We start from the raw sequence: 20,510 nt of genomic DNA, 5'->3' as shown, positions 1-20,510 counted from the left end.
CTCTCATCCTCCTAATGTGCCCTTACACCACTGACTCAGTACATTTGAATATTTAGGAGTGGCTGTTGCCCTTAGCCACAGCACTTTACTGCACACTTCCTATAGGCCCTCATTAAGCCTAGAGGTAGGATGTGGCAATTATTTTAATGGGAAAAACAGCTGTACCAAACTAGTGTTGTTTGAAGAGAGGTATAGTTCTGACTTTGTAGACCCTTTACATGGTTGGATTCTTGAGAGAGTGCCCCAAATCCATTCTGTTTTCTCTTGAAGGATTCAGTTCACAGGGCAATATTGTATTCCAGTCCTGGTCTTCACTATTTTAAGAGGGTTATGGTTTTCGGCAAAGCAGTACTCCATTTTCTGACTATCAAACCGTGCAAGCTGGGTGATTCCAGAGATGTCTGGAGCTACAGGTGTCCTGCATTGGAGTGTTACCTCATGCACTGCCATGAATGCCTTCCCTACATTTGCACTTGGTGATGCACTGGGATCAGCTGGGGCAAAAGCATTCCAAACTCATCCCAGTTTGCCAGTCCATAATCCCAGCCATGACATTTTAGGGTCTGCTTCACACTCCCCTAGTCGACTGTCTTTTCTGTCTGCAACTAGTAATTAACACCAACTCCTCAGCACACACAGCTGATTTAATTGGACCAGTGTAGTTTCTAAAAAATGACCAAAAAGATGCTAAGGGGTGATCAAGAAGAAATAATAGATTCATAGTGGGTCTACCTGAGTAAATTGATAAGCAAAGCATGAAGTTCTATCTAGGAGGACGGCCAAGCAGAGATGTAGTGCCTAAGGATTTCTGTACATTTTTCTGGATTTAATGTGCAATATGGATGATTTTTATAGCAGTAGAAAACAGCATGTTCCAATATTTTTAGTTTACAAAATAGCAAATAAAAATTCAGAGAAATTAAAACACTACAGCAGACAGTCTGAACAGGATGATTGTTAGATTAATTAGATGTTTTCTGAGAAATCTGTGACCCCATCTTCAGAGCTTTGATTTGACCTAACATAAACACCTTTACAACTCCCCAAAACTGCAGCTGTTGAAGGCTTGGCTCTTGAAGGAGTTGGTCTGATAAAAGTCTGGATGGGGGTATTGTGATACATCATTTCTGTAGCTCTCCAAAAGATGGAGGACAACCCTTAGTGCACTGTCATTCTGGTACCACCTGCTTGGTCTATTACTTGCATCTGCTCCTCTTTCATCAGAATAATCATGGCCATGTTGTCTAGACTAAAGAGAGGGAGCGGTCAGCTCCCTTCAATTGCATCATTCAGATTGAATGCATTTTTCCAGAGGAGTTGACCTTTCAACTTCTGGGCCTCTCCTCGCATAATTTGAAAATTTTAATGCCTGCCAGGAAATAGTTCTCTAAAATCCACTACAAGAGCATATTCTTTGAGTTCTGCCACTGGGCATTTGAAAGGAACATCAATCCACTCATATGTTCAGTAGATGTTGTAATGTCCTTCTCCTGGCAGACATGAGTGTAAGAGGACACTTGGAAGACCTAAAACATGTGAGGGGCCTGTTGAACAACATTTGTTTGGTACAGCACCTTGCCACCTTCCATGACCTAAATATGGTTTTCATTTGGCTGATGCATACGCCCCTTGAGCCATTGTAATTGCTTAACTTGGAAGCCAGCTTTCTTAGTGGCCTTGACATTGGCCAGATACATAAGGAGCTTCAGGCCCTTTGCGGCTTAGAGCCATTCACAACTTTTCAAAAAGATAGAGTGGTGTCGTGTAGGCTTTTATTATTCTAATGAGACTACTGGATTTTGAGCGGCAGAATCACCCACGGTGTGGGAGACTAAGTCTAACCCACTGCGGGTGACACCTGTCGCTCCAATCCGGGTTTTGCTCCGGCTAACTAGCAGTGCCTCATCTCTACCCAAGGATAGGGATGACTGGGCAGCCGAGCGCATGACATACTTGGTTTCTCAGGGAAGCTGTGGTCACTCAGGTCTCATCCATTTCTCTCAGTTACCTTAGTCTCATATATAAATGACAAACAGCGGAGGTATAGGTTTTAATAATGACTTTAATAAAACAACTGCATCTTAGATAGCAAAGCGGGAGCAGCAAAAACCAGGACGACACAGCATGGCAGTATTAAAATTGTGACCAGGAGAGTGAAGCATAAAAATAACTCTATCATATTGTCACTACGGTCAATAGACTAACTCCTACCTAGACTATGATAGAGCACAGCATGTTAAGCTCTAATTCTGCCCTTCGGGTTCCCCTGGGAAGACATCATCCCCCATACCTGAGCAAAGGCCTGCGATCTGCGAAAGCATCTGTAGCGAAGCATTTGGCAATCAGCATGCAGTCGTGGTTCTCTGGCTGGAATCTCCCTCTAACGTGAAAGGGACAAGGAAGTGTTTTTATAACAACACAGCTGATGTTCTGAGAAAATGTCCCTACGTAAGGATGTGTGTTTTCTATGAATTTTGGAGACTAAACGTCTACCACGTTCACCAGCAATGTACTGTGCTGTAGCCTTGGAAGAAGCACAGAGTGAGCAAGAATGTTTTGTTTGAGAACAGAGTGCTGGCCTAGGCAAAACAGTTAGATAAACAGAAAATAAAACAAGACCGTAAAAGTGGCTATTGTAACAATAATAAAATGAAGCCGAATAAAATATATCTAGGTTAAGGTTCACAGCGGCTTGGCCTAGTGTGTTAAAATAACGTGCATGGAGCTATAGCTAAAATGGCTACACAACACCCTTCTCTTGTCGGTTGAAGGTGGTTCAAAGTCAAAGGACATATAGAATTGCTACTAAAAGCTCAACCTAAGATATATATGTAAAAGCAATGTCAATTATGACAAGTCGAATGGACATCTGAGCAGGTAGAAGGACAATTTAAAATATGAACATGTGGCATAAAAAACCCGATTTCAAATGGCAATGTTATTTTTGAAAAGTTCCAATTGAGAGAAAGACAGACTTCCAGTGCGTGTTCGAAAGAGCACCAGAGGCAGCGAAACACGGGCTGCACACAATGTAAAACCGGTCTGAATGACAGAGACCAGTCACACTCCAATTGCTCCAGGAGTGTTGCTCCAAAATACTGCATCATGCGGTCACAACACAGCTGCGCTGATGGAAGCGCTTTCATTTCTCCTTGTTGCGGCGGGACAGCCATTGCGCATAAAAAATAGTAACAGCAGAATGACAGCTAATAAAGCCAAAGTTATTGGAAATACCTTGAAAAGATACTAGAAATAATTGAGTGGATGGCTGATGGTATTAAAATTAAAATGCACATCTCTTTCATTCCAAAAGTATTTTCGAGACCCAAATGAAAAACAAGATAGTTCTTCTTGCTTTCGTTACACTTTCCCTTACCTTACCCAGTGCTACACTGTGCTTACAGTCCAGCTTCCATCAGTTGGGTGTACACCAACATGTTATGTCACATTGGTGATATTCACACACAATTTGTATAGGCTTATCCATGTGTATTCTGCTTTAATTTGTTTCATGAGAACTCCTCCTGGTGTGACACAAAGTTTGGCTAGGTGGTTCCCCACAACTGATCCACCTATGCCTAAGCTGACAAGGTCTTCTTTTTCCTCTTTCATCTCTTTTTCTCAAAGTGGGATCCTCTTAAAAGTTAATAATGATAAAGAATCAGGGTATATGTTTCTCTTAGTCTGTATACTCTTTCCCAAACATAATAATTGGCATATTTTTTAAATTAAAGAAAGCAATGGGAACAAACATAGGCACTGGGATGGGGTTGTACCTCACATGATGTACACATGCATGTGAGGACTGGAATGCAAAAGCTCTTTACTTAAGGTCTATAAAAGCTATCTCCAGTCCCTTCACTAGTTTGCTTTTGATAACGGTCAAGAGCGTATGGACTGAGAACAATATAGCCACCATAAAGGTAACTATAGCCTTTCCGTGTGGACAAAGTAATTTAACCATAACCACAGAGGTGGTACCATTACCACCAAAAATATATATATATTTATTAAAATATCTACTTCAAAGAGCTTTATTATTTGATATATAGATTGGAAGCTTCTCAATAGCACTAAGTAAACTGAAACAATATAGAAAATACCTACACTGATGTTACATTATGTTTTTTTTTTCTTTTTTCAAACTGTGTTTATTGACTTTTTTTGACGTATGGTATCCCAATAGGATTAACATATCATGTTAAAGATCACAAACAGTGTGGCACATTCGTATCAAGAGCATAAACAGTGAGTATATAGGACAGTTAACCGGTCGTAATGTTAGCAGGTGTAGTGTACACAACGTGTTAGTTCTCCGTCCTATAGTATTGTAACCCCTGTCTCTTTTCAGTCCAGAGGATTTCACTATCTGTAACGGTAACATCATTATGTCCTATGATCTGTAGTAACTAGAAAATCTAACAGTGTGCTAATGAGACTGTAATATACTGGCGTGGGGGTCAGGGCAGGTAGGATCCCTCAGCTTGCCCGACAGGGGACAGGAGACCCCCCCAGTGCCGTCCCTCCCTGCAGCCCCACCACAGGGGCTCGGTTGCAGCGCGTACCAACTAGTGCCTCAGTATAATATTGAGCAGGTTCAGGGCATTCCTGACGGCATCATTGTAGGGCCCTCATTTGGTACCGATGCCAGGGGTTTTCCCCGCCATCTCCCATGCATCATAGTACGACTCTACTCTCCGCTTGTGCCAGGGGCCGTATGAGCTACGTCCGTGCCTTCCCCCCCAGTCCTTGGGTTAATACCCACTTCTAATGTCCGCTCCTCCCAAGCCTCCAGGGTTTCAGCCCACAGTGGGGCAATTGGGTGCAAACGGACTCCCCGGGCCTCTTCGCACCGTAAATGCATGTAGCCCAGTCCGCGCCCAGGCCGATACGTCATGTCTCCAGTCCACTTTGGAGGGGTTCCTAGGGGACTTCCAGTTCATGGTGATCCGGCGCTTAAATAGCACCAGTGCCAGGTCCAGAAACCTACTGCCAACTTTCTTGGAGGCTGGCCTGGAGCTCAGACCTAGCAAAAAGAAAGAGGGGTCTAACTCCATACTCATGTCCAACGTTCCCCCCCACGTCATCTAAGACATTTCGCCAGCACCGCCGTATCTCTGGGCAATGCCATAACATACGATCCAAGTCCGAGTCCACTGCCCCGCAACTGGGGCACGCCCTGGGGTCGCCCCGTATGTTACCCAAAGCCTATGCGTGGTGAGATACGTACTATGTACATAATTGTCCTGGATATATTGAAGACGTGTATTCTGCGTTATTCTACAAGGGTATGCCAGTGCTCTCTGTCACTCCATGTCAGTCATGTCTCTGCCCAGCGTCCTCTCCCACTTCGCCATCAGGCCCTGTAAGGATTCCATTGTGCCCTCGTTATGAGCTCTATAAAGTCTGGTGATGAGGTGGGTATCCCCCTCCCATGGTCAGTAAGAGATGGAAAATTGTATGTGTCTCTGGTTCCACATTCACTGTGTGCCAATGTTCCAGTGTAGAATGTGTCAGTGTTTGATACAGAAGAAATTGCCCTCCCGGGACTCCACTCTCCTCGCATTACCCCATCTCGAAAGAAGTCTCCCAGAGACTCCACTCCTGTCAGGGCCCGATTTGAGTTCTTGGCAATGTCTGGTATGGAGCGCCACGGGGTAACGCTGTCAACGGTATCGCTGGAGAGTAGGCTACCTTGATGCCCATACGTCTCAGACACTTTCTCCAGCAGGAGAGGGCCACCGCCAGCAGGGTGGTCCTCGCTGGAAGTGGGATCTGGTGATTAAGCATTCGCACCAGTATTAAGTCTCCCCTTATCTCTCCCCTGGATGTAACCCGGTACAGCCGCCCCCCTCTGCAAACCATCTAGTCATCCATTGGAGTTGGCACGACAAATAATAAAGTTCAAAATCTGGGACCCAGAGTCCGCCCTCATCCACGGGACGGCGCAAGATAGATAGAGCAGTTCGCCGGCGGCCCTCGTCCCAAATGAATTTCCGGAGCAGCATATTTAAATCCCTGAACAAGCTCGACCGGATAGTCACTGGGAGATTGGAGAAATGATATAAAAGACGGGGCAGCATTATCATTTTGGACAGGGATACCCGTGCCATCGTGGATAGTTTAAGGGAGCGCCAGAACACCAGGGATGACCGCAAGGACCAGAGCGCTTTGCCTAGATTGCCATCACGGAGATCTCCTAGATCATGGAACACTTGAATTCCCAGGTATTTAATGGTGTGGGGAGACCATTCGATATCAGCAAGGCAGGAGGGTGGCTGTGGCTCGCCCGCTGTCCACGGGAAGACATATGTCTCTCTCTATTTAGCCTAAAGCCTGAGTGGTCGCCAAAATCCTCCAGTAATGCGAGTGCCAATGGGACCCCAGATGCACCCTACCTCAGGTAGATTAGTATGTTGTCCGCGTTGAGTGAAATGTTATGCTCCGTAGGGCCCCACATCACCCCCCTGCCCCACCCCTCCGCTCGGAACTGGGCCGCCAAGGGCTCGATAGCGAGCGCAAACAGTAAGAGGGGCCAACGGACAACCTTGTCTGGTGCCTCTAAATATGGGGTACGTGGCCGACATTGTCCAGCCCATCCTCACCCGCGCCACAGATCTACAGTACAGTAGGTCAACCCAAAGCACCCATCCCTCACCCAGACCCATTCAGAGCATCACTGCCCTCGGGTAATCCCATCGCACCAAATCAAACGCCATCTCGATGTCTACTGAGAGGAGCACAGCCCCTGGTGGTTGCTCGGCCTGCGGATCATGCAGGAGAGCAAACAATCACCGGAGATTGAGGAATGTGTTGCGTGCCGGTATAAAACCATTTTGGTTGTCATGTATTAAGAAAAGGGATATGCGAAACCAGCTGATTAGCCAGAACCTTACTCAAGATCTTAAAATCGCAGTTCAGCATCAACAGCGGTCGAAAATCAGTCACTGGTGCCTCCCGCGACACGGTCTTGGACAAGGGAACCACCAGTGCCTCCCTCATTGTCTCAGGGAGTGCTCCCTCCTGGAGCGCCTCCGCATAGAGTTTAACCAATGCGGGCGCCAGAATATCCAAATACGTCTTGTAGAACTCCATTGGGAGTTTATCTGTGTCCGGTGTTTTACCTGCTGTCAGCTGTAAAATGGCGGTCCTAACTTCCTCTAGCATCACCGGGCCCCCCAATGGCTCCCTGTCCTCAAGCGCCAGGGTGTGCAGTGGCAATGAATGTAAGCGGGTGCCCAATGAGCCCAGTAGGTCTGCCTCTGGTTTTCTGTAAAGGGACGTGTAGTAGTGCATAAATGCGTCATTTATTTTGGCAGCCCCATGCACGCAGTCCCCTCCCAGGCCACCTACACTTGTAATTGGTGCACCCTCCCCACAGGGCCTCACCAACCACGCCAACATCCTACCCCACCTACCCTTTTCCGCATGTATGGATGCCAAATACTTCTGGTAACTATGGCAGCGCAACTGTTCCGCAGTCAGGTTGTAAGATTCTTTCGCTTTAAGAAGTCTATGTCGCACTGCCTGGTCTGTGTTGCCGTCATTCTCTCCGCCATGTATTATCTTTTCCAATCGGATGAGCTCATGCTCAAGGGTCCCTCTAATCCCCATTGTCTGCCCCATGCAAAATCCCCGGGTCGCAACCTTAAGAGTTTCCCATTCCACATGTCGGGATGCAGCGGATCCCCAGTTGATATTAATGCGCTCCAAGAGGTAAGATCTAAGCGCTTCCCTGTATGGGAGGTCTGGTGCAGCCAGCCTAAGTCTCCACATCGGGATGGGTGGTCTGGACTCTGCGCAACGCCAAGTTATAAGTAATGGGCTATGGTCTGAGAGGGTGCGTCCCAAGTACTCAGAGTGTGTTATTTCATGGGCTAGGTTTCCAGTGCACACCACTCTATCTATTCTAGATTGTACCTGGTGTAAGCTGGAGTAGTAAGAGTAGTCCCTATCCCCGGGTGCTGATTCCGCCACATATCCTGTAGGCCCCAGTGCGTCATCTAGTCCCTCAGTCCCTTAGCTGTTTTATGCAATGGCGCCCCAGGCAGTGGAGGGAGAGAGCGTTCCAGCTAAGTATCTATAACACAATTAAAATCCCCAGACCATTAGTTGTCCCCCCCAGTTAGACGGCCTGAGAGGCGCTGCAGAAAAGAAACCTGGTCCTGATTAGGGGCATATATGCAGCTCAGCAATACCTGTCTTCCGTGTAACCTACCTTCTGCTATCACAAACCTACCATCTTGGTCTATATCGACAGCTGTGGCCTTGAACGGGACCCCTGCTCTTACCCATACTAGTGCACCTTGTGCAAAAGCCGAGTAAGTGGTGGCAAACACCTGTCCTCGCCATCTACGTTGTAGTTTGCCCACCTCACTGGAGGTAAGATGGGTCTCCTTTAACAGTGCCACATATACTCCTCTCCACTTCAAATAAGTCAGGAATCTATGTCATCTGGTCAGTGTCCCCATCCCCTAAGGTTCCAACTTAACAGGTTATAGTCTGCCAGTCTATATGAGTAACATCAAGGAGGGTCGATCACTCGCCTCCCCCACAGAACCCACAACTGGCCCCCACCACCCATTCCCCAACCACCAGTGTCCATATCAAATCGGTGAATCTCAGTCTCTTGCGCACAACAAAAACATGTAACTGCAAACTCCAATGCCCCATCCCCAGGGCACTTCTCCAACTGTAGGTTACCCAGCAAACAGTAAAGGGGCACAACCAAAACAATGAGTCATTCCGTGTTCTCGCCATTCGCACCTCAGCAGCAGAGAAACCAAGGGGGGTCTGTGGCCAACAGGGCCCCGTATTCAAGCTGTGATCCTCACTGCAGGGCCAGAGCAGCTCAGTCAAGTTCAACCCAAATCATCAGCGGTTTGAGGAGTCACCTTAGGGGCCCCGCCGGAACAACAGGAGCCCTCCCCCGAAGAATTAGAGGCACGGTCTGAGTCCCTTTCACTGGCCTCCGCAGAAGAATCTATGCTCCGCAGCGACGCCACTGCCTCCAAGGCCGCTTTCTTGTCGGATTCCTTCTGAGCAGGGGTCGGTTCTACACTCGATCGGAGCTTGCTTCGTTGTCTTCTTGACCCTCTATGGCCCCGGTGCCCCGGGCATCCCGATCTGACGCAAGGGCTCCCCCCAGACTTATGTGACTCCACCCATTCCCATGCTTCATCAGGAGTCTGAAAGAAGGTAGTGTGACCCTCGGCGATCACCCTCAGTCTAGCCGGGAATAAGAGGGAGTACTGAATGCCCTCGTCCCGGAGGGCTCTCTATACCGCCATGTAGGAGTCTCGTCTGTTCTGCACCTCCGCAGTGAAGTCCGTAAACAGAGTTACCTTTCCATTTGCGATGCGGAAGGGTCCAGCCTCTCTAGCTCGCTGCAGCAGCACATCTCTGTCTCTGTAGTGAAGTAACTTGGCCACAACCACTCGTGGGGGCCGCCCCGGGTCTAGAGCTCTCGATGGCTCCCGGTATGTGCGCTCCAATGCAAAGAAGGGGGTAAGTTGCTCCGGCGCAACGTCTGACCGCAGCCACCCTTCCAAGAAGGACCCCATGTCTGTACCCTCAGCACCCTCCGGAAGGCGAATAATTCTCACATTGTTCCTGCAATTGAGGCCTTCTGCATCCTCTGCCTGACGTTCCAGCTGCTGGAGGACTGTGGCCTTGAGTTCCTGCTGCACTGGAGATAGCTCTGCCAGGACGGTCTCAGTCTCCTGGACCCTATCGACTAGTTTCTGGTGGTCCGCCCTCCGTAAGCCCACCTCCACTGATACCTGGCTGATTTCTCGCTGAAGCGTTGTCTTGGTGTCCTCTATGGCCCCCAAAATCTTGTCCAATGTGGCCTGCAGGGGGGGGGGAACGACACAGAGTCCGCCATGCCCCCTTGAGTCAGATCACCCGCACGCTTGCGGGCCTGCGCCTTGCTTCTGTTCCGACCCCTGGAGGTCATCCGGTATGCTGGGGTGGTGGGATAGAGTCCTCCACTTCTCAGCCCTGTGCGACCACCAGAATCCGGGCCCACAGTTCAGCCAGGAGTACTCCCCGCCGTGCCCCCTGCCCCAATCCTATGCTTCGTGCCAATGTGGGGTGGTGACAGGATTAGTCAATTGTCACCCAAGGCATCTCCTCCGTAGCCTGTTGGCACCAGGCTGCGCTACTGGGCTGCACGTCCAGCCCAGGCCGCTACCAGCGCTCACCTTGTCTCTCCAACTCAACGGTAGAGCACCCGCAGGTCCAGGGAGCATCAGCCGCCGCACGCCTCGCCCTCCTTCCCAACTCTCCTGCGTCTTGTTGGGAGCCCCTAGGTCCTCCTCATATGCGGGCCGCTGCAGAACCAGGCGCTCTCCCTCCGTGGGCTGCAACGCAACAGGCGCCGCCAGCGCCTCCTGTATCACGGCCCTCTCGAAGCCTGCGTTCAGAGGCCAGGAAACGACCCCCTATGCCTCTTGAAGGGGTCCCAGTCACAGCCCCGTCATTGATAGCCACCTCTGGCCCCCGGTGGGACAGAGATGAATAGAATAGGTGTTGGTCCCTGGCGGAGCCGCGGGTTCACGTGTTCGCCATCTTGGCCTTCCAGGCCACGCCCCAAGTAACATTATGTTCACAATTCAAATCCTAAGAGCCTCTGAAACTTTTCAGTTAAGGTCAATTTATAAAACTATAACCTCACCTCTGGCAATACATTGTTCATGACCTCACACATGGCATTTGGTGTGACCCATAATATCATACATAAACAATAATCCATTATGTTTGGCATGATATGGATATAAGGTTGCAGGAGTGATGTGCTCTTGTAGACCCTTTTATAAATGAATTACTACTGTAGCATGAATGTCATCACAGTCATTTGGATCAGTAAATTGCTGCATTGGTTCACCATTCTCTACATACCAATTCTCAATCACAGGACAGTTTAGTTAAAAGATTTAAATGTAATCAGACATCCCATGTACTTTATGGAATATTTAGGATGTATGTCAGTAGTATTTAAAGATAATGTGGCACTTGTAAACAATAAGCACATACTGGCTATATGAAAACACATCATGGGCAATTGAGGCAGATTTTGAGCGCTAAGATTGTATTTTTGGTACATAGCATTCCATGCAGATCACATAATGTACTGTCATTTTGCAGTACCATCTGCAAAAAAATCTAATGGTCTGTTGTACTGTGGACCTCATTCTCTATCTACTACAACTGCTGGGAAGTAAGTAAAGATAGCAATAAATTAAAAAAAAAGTACCTATGGATGTATATTTATATACCATTGGAGGGAACTTGCTCTCTTTTTTAAAGTGAAAGTGACACCACATGATTCACATAATCCGAGATATTCATTGTTTATGAAGTGAATTAAGACATCCATGAAGACCTGCTGTTGACACTTAAGTAACCTTTTCCTATATGTCCTTATTTGACAAGTGAAGTATAAGTGCAGTAATTGTTTGTTTGAGTTGTTTGAATTATGTGAATATACAAGATTTTTTTGTTTAAATAAATCCACCTCAAGGGTTATGGATTTATTTTGTATGTTGTTGGGTCTTCAATTTACATAACAATGACAAACCACGAGCATACAAGGCCTTTTATGTAGCTTATGTTGTGTTATTGTATTTCGTAATGACAGGATGAAAATACTGAAATGAAGAGGAAACTGAAGATTATGAATCATCAAGTGGATCAACTAAAAGAAGAAATCACATCCAAAGAAGCTGCTCTGGTAAAAGTTCATCTGGACCACCAAAGAATAGAAAAGGAGAAAGATGCTTTGAAGGTAAAGGCTTGACAGCACTAATGATTGAGTTATCAGCAGTGATTCCAGTGCTTGTAACATTGTTTTTACCTGGTAAATAAGATCATTCCTTCTTATTTTTTTAATGAAACTTCTATTCTTTTATTGATTTTGTTTAAACACTCAGTTCCCTTACTGTTATGTGTTCTTCTGTCTAATGCTTTTCAAAATGTGGGCTTTGAAAATATTAAGCTAAAATCTATAAATTATACTATTCTTCCTTCGCCAAACTCTTTTTTTGAATTTGAATAATTTCCTTTACTGTCTTCTTGATCCACTCCCTCTATGCTGATTTTTATTTATTTTGATAGTTACCTGTTGTCAGCCTTAATCGTTCAACTATGGCTTGGGTTTGGTATTCTCTGAATCCTCAATATTTAACCCTGTCACTTTTCATCTGACCCACTCCACAAATAAGGCACCTAGAAACCCCTACACCTACATGATAGCATAACACCACCCACAGAAACGCCATGTTGGGAGCTCCCGTCATGCTCCGCGGTTAACGCTGCAGCGACGGGGGCATCTGCAGAGCAACACGCTAGAGGACATGGAATGGATGCCGCCAACGCCAGCAACACAGCAGGAACGACGGTGGTAATATAGTAGCCTAATTTCAGCCAGGGGAGCCCAAGGAAGCCCAAAGGAGCTCGTAACGACCCCCCCCCTTCTCAGAGTTGGAAGATTATTTTCCACGAGTCTACTTGCGACTGGGACTATGGAGCATGATTTAAAGGCCGGGGCAGGCCAGGACTAGTAGCAAGCAATCAGTCACGATCATGCAGAGGGCAGGGGTGAGTGAAAACAAAAACATTTTCTGATGACACCTTACTATTTTTTACTACCCTGCATACATCCAATTGCTCTCACACATGTTTCCTGTCTTGTGCACTCGTTTACGATAGAGCAAACGAAAAGCAGTACAGCGGAGAGGGCAGAGGCATGCCAATTTGCCCTCACATTTACCCTCCTCCTCTCCCCAGAGAAAGTAGCATTAACCCCTCTTTCAGGGGTTGATCAGCTTGGCGTGCTACGGAAGCGGCATGCATAGGTGTGGGTGCGGCTTGTGGCAATCCAGCAGGGGGCGCTTAGTTAAAAAGAAGGGGGGCCCTGCTTTTTTTTAGGAAACCGATACCCAACACTATGAAAAGGATTTCCTGGGAATTCCAGCCTAAGGCACATCCAACAGGCAAGAACATGAAGGTGGTGCGAAATTCAAAAACCAAACGCCCTGTTTCATGGGAAAAAAGCTTTAGCCCAGATCCAATCTCCCCAGTGCCGCAACCTCCCTCTCAAACACCACTTTGTTTCTGCACCTCTCAAGCTACCTCCATAGCAAAAGGGGCACATATGAAATCGGAGTCCAACGGGCATATAAGTGGCAACCAGATAGAGGGACACTTACAGACCTCCAGCCAGAGCCTTCCACAAGAATAAGGCCAGGCTAGCATCCAGCAAAACAGGAATGGCCAGCTGCAGACATATCCTATGTTTTCCATGACTGGATCCAAAGAGTCCAAGGAACCACCTAACCTGGCGCTTTCAGCGGAACACTCAATGGTGGGGGGAAAAGGAGAGAGGGAGGAGGCAGGCTAGATGTAACCCAATTAACTCAGTACCTATTTCCCAGAGTCCATCGCCCTATACTTTACTGAATACCCAGTGGCATTCTGAACCCTATATCTCTCCTGGCACAATAAATAATTCGCTGATGCTAGACTCAATACAGACGGAGGCCACAGCGGGGCATCAAGAAGTTGACAAAATGGTGGAAAAGAGGAGTTCTTCAGCATGCGCTGGCTTGGGTTCCTGGCATCCGGGGCAGGCTTCCCACAACGACATAGGAGGATTTCAAGCGGGAGAAGGCTCCTCAGCTACAGAGGCTCTGCTTCTTCAGGTCCTTAGTGAACTTAAGGCTTTAAAACTATTGCAGGAGGAAGCAAATCGTAGGACGAAAGCCCAGCTTAGTCTTAACAACAATTTGCAGCAGTTGCACACTCGTATTAAGGAAGTCGGACAGTGGGTTGTAGACCTAGAGGACAGTGGATCCCATTTGGAAGCATCAATTGTCAGATATCAAGCTGAACTGGCCAACTTGCAGACCCGGGTTAACGATGTTGAGAATCTCTCCCACCGTTCTAATTTAATGTTCACAGGAATACTGGAAGGGAGAGAGACTGGTCAGACGGTTACTAAATTAATCTCAGACCTGATCAAACAGTATGTTCTAATGGAGCCAGTCAATAGTAGGACGGATCTTACCATTAAACGGGCCGATCGAGTCCTGGCAGTTCATCCACATGGTGCAAAATATCCATGCACGATAGTGGTCAACTTTGGAGACTATCGCATCAAAAAAAGAATTCTCTCACTGGCCATTAAAGCAAGGACCTTTTCAACTCCGGGAGACTACTCATTTATAATCTTCTCTGATATGTCCGCACTTGCAGCGCGCAGACGCTGAGAGTTTGAAGAGCTGATTCCAGTTTTTCAGAGTATAGGGGCACCAGCTGTTCTGGTCCAGCAATCGAAATTGAAAATTATACATAAGGGACATGCTAATATATTCCAGGCTGTGGAGGAGGTGAAAACTTTTCTGAACTCGATACGGAGCACAGGTGGGAAGGGGTTGTAAAAAGTAAGGAAGGAAAGAAAGGGAGGAAGATGATAAAAGGAAAAAAAGAAAAGAAAACATTGTACTAAGCTTTAAAAGTTGATAGCTATGCGCTCGCTCATTTGAGATGGTGAAAGGGAAGCAGAAGGGTGACAAACACATTTTTTTTTCTTTTTCTCATGAGTAGTAATGTATCGATGGAGGGGCATCAATACTTAAAGGCTGGTAGCATCCGAGAAAAAGGGAAAAGACCATGATGCCTCCAGGACGCTTTGGCATAAACTGAGCTATGTCAAGGCACCACAGAAGGGGTAATGGGGTAGGGCAGGACCACTGGTTGGGATTATGGGAGGGGAGTTCTCTGAGAGTCCCTAGGCATGAGGGCCTCAAGTCCAGATCACTCAGGGAGGAAAAAGAGGGATGGGGGTGGGTCCAGGGTTGAAGTGAGGGGCTGCACGTCGGTGGCGGGGGGACTAAAAGGCTGAGAAAATTCAGGTTTTCCCACAAAGTAGCAGACACTAGATATGGCTGGGGGAAAAGGCTACTATCAAGCTAATGACAAGATATGGTGAAATGTAAGATTATTTCCTGCAATGCAGATGGTATTTTAAAAAGGCAGAAATATCAGGCAATGTTAAAATGGTTGATACATCAATTCCAAAGTTATTTATTTTCAGGAAACCCATCGAAAAAGTAATAGCCCCAAAATATATATCCCAAAACAGTACTTGGTAGCTTTATTAGCTTCATCTGGGTTGCCAGTGAGAGGGGTGGAAATATAGTTGAGTAACAGAGTTGATTGGAGTATAAAAGAGGTCATTCGAGATCCCAAGGGGAGGTGGATCTGGCTCTAAGGTAGACAATCAGGAGTTTAAATCAATTTGGTCAATTGCTATGGGCCAATAATGGATGAGGTAGAGCCACTAGTGCAACTCTGTAATATAGTAATGAGTGCCACAGGTCTCTTCATTATTGGAGGGAATTTCAATTATGTTCAAGATATTAGATTAGATACCTCTAATCAGACGAAAAGATAACTAAAACCTAAAACTAAGAGAATCTTGAATATAATAAAAAGTGATTTTCAGGTAGTGGACCCTTGGCAAGAAGAATACCCAGCAGCCACTCAATATACTTGCTTTTCACACTGCCTCACAGATAGACTTCTTTCTAATATCTCGTATACTGAAGGGGGCTGGTTCACATATGTGGGCTAATGCTTTTTCTGACCATTCAGTGGTCATGGCGACGATAGAATTAGATGCAGCTAGAAAAGAGAGAGCCAGATGGCAATTCAATATATCTTTACTCATTAATCAGCAGTGGGTCTTAGATATGGGAAAATTCATACAGGAGTTCTTTCAGCGCAACCTGAATTTGGCATCTCTGTCCAATGTCTGGGAGGCATTTAAAGCTACAGCTAGGGGGAAAATTATCTCTTTTAAAGCATCGCAGACTCGACAGCGAGAGATTGAAATTAAAAAACTTCAGATGGCAATAGACAATGCAGCAGACGATTGAAAGCAGGGGGGCAGGAAGCGGCAAGGTGTGATACTAAACAAAAGCAAAGTTAAAAGATTTAGTTATTCTTGAGGAAGTATCTAGCTTGAGGGCCTACCAGCAGAAGGTTTATGAAGAAAGTCAGCAAATAGGTACTCGCATAAAACACAAAAAGCAGACAGTACATCAAATTCAGGATCCTGAGACAAGTACAATCGTTACTCATGAGAAAGCTATTGCTCACGTATTTATGTCATATTACTCTAGAATTTATGAGTTTGATTATGCAGTTTCATGTACACAGTTAGACCAGTATTATAAGCCAATTACGCTACCAGAAATGCAGCTAAATGTTCAAAACGATATAACGCAGAAGATTATGCCCTCTGAGATCAAGGGAACTATCCAGAAAATGCCAAGTGCAAAAGCTTATGGCGGGGATGGATTCCCAATAGAATTCTACAAAACCGTTCGTGAAGAGCTAGTACTGTTTCTAACAAAATTATACAGTGCAATACTCGAGGGTTTAGAAATAACTCCAACTTTTAAAGAGTTAAGGATAGTCAGCTTTCTGAAAAAAAGATAAAAATCCACTAAAACCAGATGCATACCACCCAATCAGCCTGCTGAATGCAGATTATAAAATCTTAACAAAAGTCTGGGCCATCAGGATCACACCAGTCGTGCAACAATTAATACATAAAGACCAAAACGGTTCTGTAGTCAGCAGATTGATGTCATCCACCACAAATTTCCTAATAAAGAAAATCGAGTATTTTTCAGTCAGTATAATTCCTGTGTGTAGGAAGTTGGCTCTGTATATACTAAATCAAAGTAAGAGATAGTGTGCACAGAGTCCAAGGGTTCCCCGTAGATGTAAGATAGTGGCAAAATTAGATAATTCTAATGCTCTATTTTGTGGTAGTGTGGTTGAGCAGTAGGCTTAGCAGAGGGTAGTGTTAAGCATTTGTTGTACACACAGAGGCAATAAATGAGGAACACACACTCAAAGACTTAACTCTAGGCCAATAGTTTTTATATTGAAAAATATATTTTCTTAATTTATTTTAGAACCACAAGATTCAAGATTTGAAGTAAATACATAAAATGCAAGGTACTCCACACAGCTAAGTTAGGAACTCTGAATTGGAGCAGTAACATACAGAGTTTTAGTTAAAATGGCAATAAGCTACTTTAAAAGTGGACAGTGCAAAAATCAACAGTTCCTGGGGGAGGTAAGTAATGGTTCGTTTTTCAGGTAAGTAAGGCACTTACAAGTTTAAGTTCCTGGGCATAGTCAGCCCACCGTTGGGGGTTCAAGGCAACCCCAAAGTCACCGCACCAGCAACACAGGGCCGGTCAGATGCAGAGGTCAAAGGAGGGCCCAAAACACATAGGCGCCTATGAAGAACAGGGGTGCTCCGGTTCCAGTCTGCCAACAGGTAAGTACCTGTGTCTTCGGAGGGCAGACTATGGGGGTTTTGTAGAGCACTGTGGGGGACACAAGTAGGCACACAAAATACACCCTCAGCGGTACAGGGGTGGCTGGGTGCAGTGTGCAAAGCAGGCATCGGGTTTGTAATAGAAATCATTTGAGCGACCCGCTCACTCTAGCGGTGCAGGCAGGGCACAGAGGGGCTTCTTGGGCCAGCCACCGACTGGGCTAGGCAGAGGGTCACCTGAGGGTCACTCCTGCACTAGAGTTCAGTTCCTTCTGGTCCTGGGGGCTGCTGGTACAGTGCTTGGTCCAGGCGTCGGGTTCCTTGTAACAGACAGTCGCAGTCAGGGGGAGCCTCTGGATTCTCTCTGCAAGCTTCGCTGTGGTGGTCCAGGGGGGTCGTCTCGGGCTAGTCACGAGGTCGCAGTCGCCTGGGAATCCACCCTGTAGTGTTGGTTCTCTGGAGCTCGAGTCGGGGGCGTCGGGTGCAGACGGTGAAGTCTCACGCTTCCGGCGGGAAGAGTGAGTTCTTTGAAAGTTGTTAGAAAGTTGCAAAAATATTGCTGTAGGTGAACAGTGCTGCTGCTCTTATGAGTTTCTTGGTCCTTCGGATTTCAGGGCAGTCCTCTGAGGCTTCAGAGGTCGCTGGTCCCTGTCTGATGCGTTGCTGTGCAGTTTTCTTTGAGTCTGGAGACAGGCCGGTAAGGCTGGGGCCAAAGCAATTGTCATCTCCGTCATCATCTCCGTCGTCTCTGCAGAGCTTTCAGGACAGCAGTCCTTCTTCTTGTTTTAGGTTGCAAGAATCTGATTTCCTGGGTTCTGGGGTGCCCCTAAATACTGAATTTAGGGGTGTGTTTAGTTTAGGAGGGCAGTAGCAAATGGCTACTGTTCTGGAGGGTGGCTACACCCTCTTTGTTGCCTCCTCCCTGATGGGACGGGGAACATCCCTACTCCTATTGGGGGAATCCTTCAGTCCCAAGATGGAGGATTTCTAAAGGCAGGGGATCACCTCAGCTCAGGACACCATAGGGGCTGTCCTGACTGGTGGGTGACTCCTCCTTGTTTTTCTCATTATCTCCTCCAGCCTTGCTGCCAAAAGTGGGGGCAGTGGCCGGAGGGGCAGGCATCTCCACTAGCTGGGATGCCCTGGGGTGCTGTAATAAAAGGCATTAGCCTTTGAGGCTCACCGCCAGGTGTTACAGTTCCTGCAGGGGGAGGTGAGAAGCACCTCCACCCAGTACAGGCTTTGTTCCTGGCCACAGAGTGACAAAGGCACTCTCCCCATGTGGCCAGCAACTCGTCTGGTTGTGGCAGGCTGGCAGAAACTGGTCAGCCTAGCACTAGGAGTCGGACTGGTATTCAGGGGGCATCTCTAAGATGCCCTCTGGGTGCATTTTACAATGTATCCCACACTGGCATCAGTGTGCATTTATTGTGCTGAGATGTTTGATACCAAACGTCCCAGATTTCAGTGTAGCCATAATGGTTCTGTGGAGTTCGTGTTTGACAAACTCTCAGACCATATACACTTTATGGCTACCCTGCACTTACAATGTCTAAGGTTTTGCTTAGACACTGTAGGGGCATAGTGCTCATATGTCCTCACCTGTGGTATAGTGCACCCTGCCTTAGGGCTGTAAGGCCTGCTAGAGGGGTGACTTACCGATGTCATAGGCAGTGTGTGGTTGGCATGGCACTCTGAGGGGAGTGCCTTATCGACTTAGTCATTTTCTCCCCACCAGCACACACAAGCTGTGAGGCAGTGTGCATGTGCGGAGTGAGGGGTCCCCAGGGTGGCATAATACATGCTGCAGCCCTTAGGGATCTTCCCTGGATCAGGGCCCTTGGTACCAGGGGTACCATTTACAAGGGACTTATCTGTGTACCAGGGGTGTGAAATTGTGGAAGCAAAGGTACAGTTTAGGGAAAAAACACTGGTGCTGGGGCCTGGTTAGCAGGGTCCCAGCACACTTTCAGTCATAACTGGCATCAGCAAAAGACAAAAAGTCAGGGGGTAACCATGCCAAGGAGGCATTTCCTTACAATGTGGTAATGATATTGCTAGATGCAGAGAAAGCTTTCGATCTAGTAAACTGGGAAGCCTTGTTATATAGTCTGACCTAATTTGGTTTACCCCTTGCAATTTACATCAGTGATAAGACAGCTGTATCAGGATGCTTATGCCAGAATTGTTATTAACTCGAAAGTCAGGGGCACAATTCAGATTAAACGAGGCACCAGACAGGAGTGTCCTCTCTCTCCTATACTCTTTGCCTTTTTTATTGAACCCTTGGCCCATATAATACATAGCTTGAGCGAAATTATGTCACCTTTAGCAGCTATGCCAAAACGAAAGCTCTTTGCTGATGGCATCATTTTATATTTGGAACTAGAGATCGACAAAGGGCTAAGAGTGCTCAATAGAATTAACAAGTTTATACAAATAGAGGGCTTTAAGATTAACAAAAGCAAAAAAGAGGTCCTCCTATTCAACGTAGGAATAGAGAATTTCCCTCTTGTCTTGCAACAGCAAGCTAACTCATCCAAACCCATCAGGTATTTGGGAATTTATGTCACAAAGCATTATCGGCTTTTGTTTAACCTCATGTATGTTTGGATACTTGCAAAAGTACAAACACTTTTGGACAGATGGATGATTCTCCTGTTGACTCTGATAGGGAGAGTCTCCCTAATTAAGATTTCAGTTCTTCCGCTTTTTCTTCTTTTATTCAATAATGTACCAATAAGAATAAATAGCTCTTATTTTCACAAAGTAGACTCCATGATGCAGAGTTTTATTTTGAGGAAAAAAGCCCCAAGGGTAAGACTGTCAGTCATATAGCTCAATAAAAACCAAGGGGGTCTGGTACTCCCTAATTTTCAAGTTTATTACCAGGCTGCATTGCAGGATATGTTGGCATGATACTTGGACAACAGAGAAACCCTGGAAATATTTTGGTCAATAGGATGATCGTAGAATCAGCAATAAGTCTCCCAGCATTCATCAAAACCACTAAACTTCCAAAAACATCCCATTGCTTTCTTAGTAAAAGAGCAGAGATTTTAAGTAAACCACATCAAATACCATCAGGCTATATTTATCTACAATTACAGCAGTGTAAATACTTTGGTTTATACCTTCCAGAAATGGT

General features: G+C 46.4%; 1 protein-coding gene across 1 annotated transcript in view; it reads left to right on the top strand.

Moving 5' to 3' along the window:
- CFAP58 (cilia and flagella associated protein 58) overlaps window positions 1–20,510 on the top strand; it is a 371,939-nt gene that overhangs the window by 152,672 nt on the left and 198,757 nt on the right. Inside the window, exon 11 of the mRNA XM_069239433.1 lies at window positions 11,642–11,788. Within this exon, the coding sequence (XP_069095534.1) occupies window positions 11,642–11,788 (147 nt within the window). The remainder of the gene's footprint in view (window positions 1–11,641; window positions 11,789–20,510) is intronic.

The sequence above is a fragment of the Pleurodeles waltl genome, chromosome 6 (assembly GCF_031143425.1).
Source record: "Pleurodeles waltl isolate 20211129_DDA chromosome 6, aPleWal1.hap1.20221129, whole genome shotgun sequence".
NCBI lineage: Eukaryota > Metazoa > Chordata > Amphibia > Caudata > Salamandridae > Pleurodeles > Pleurodeles waltl.
Note: the sequence above shows the minus strand (reverse complement) of the source record. Positions and strands in the feature narration are given on the sequence as shown.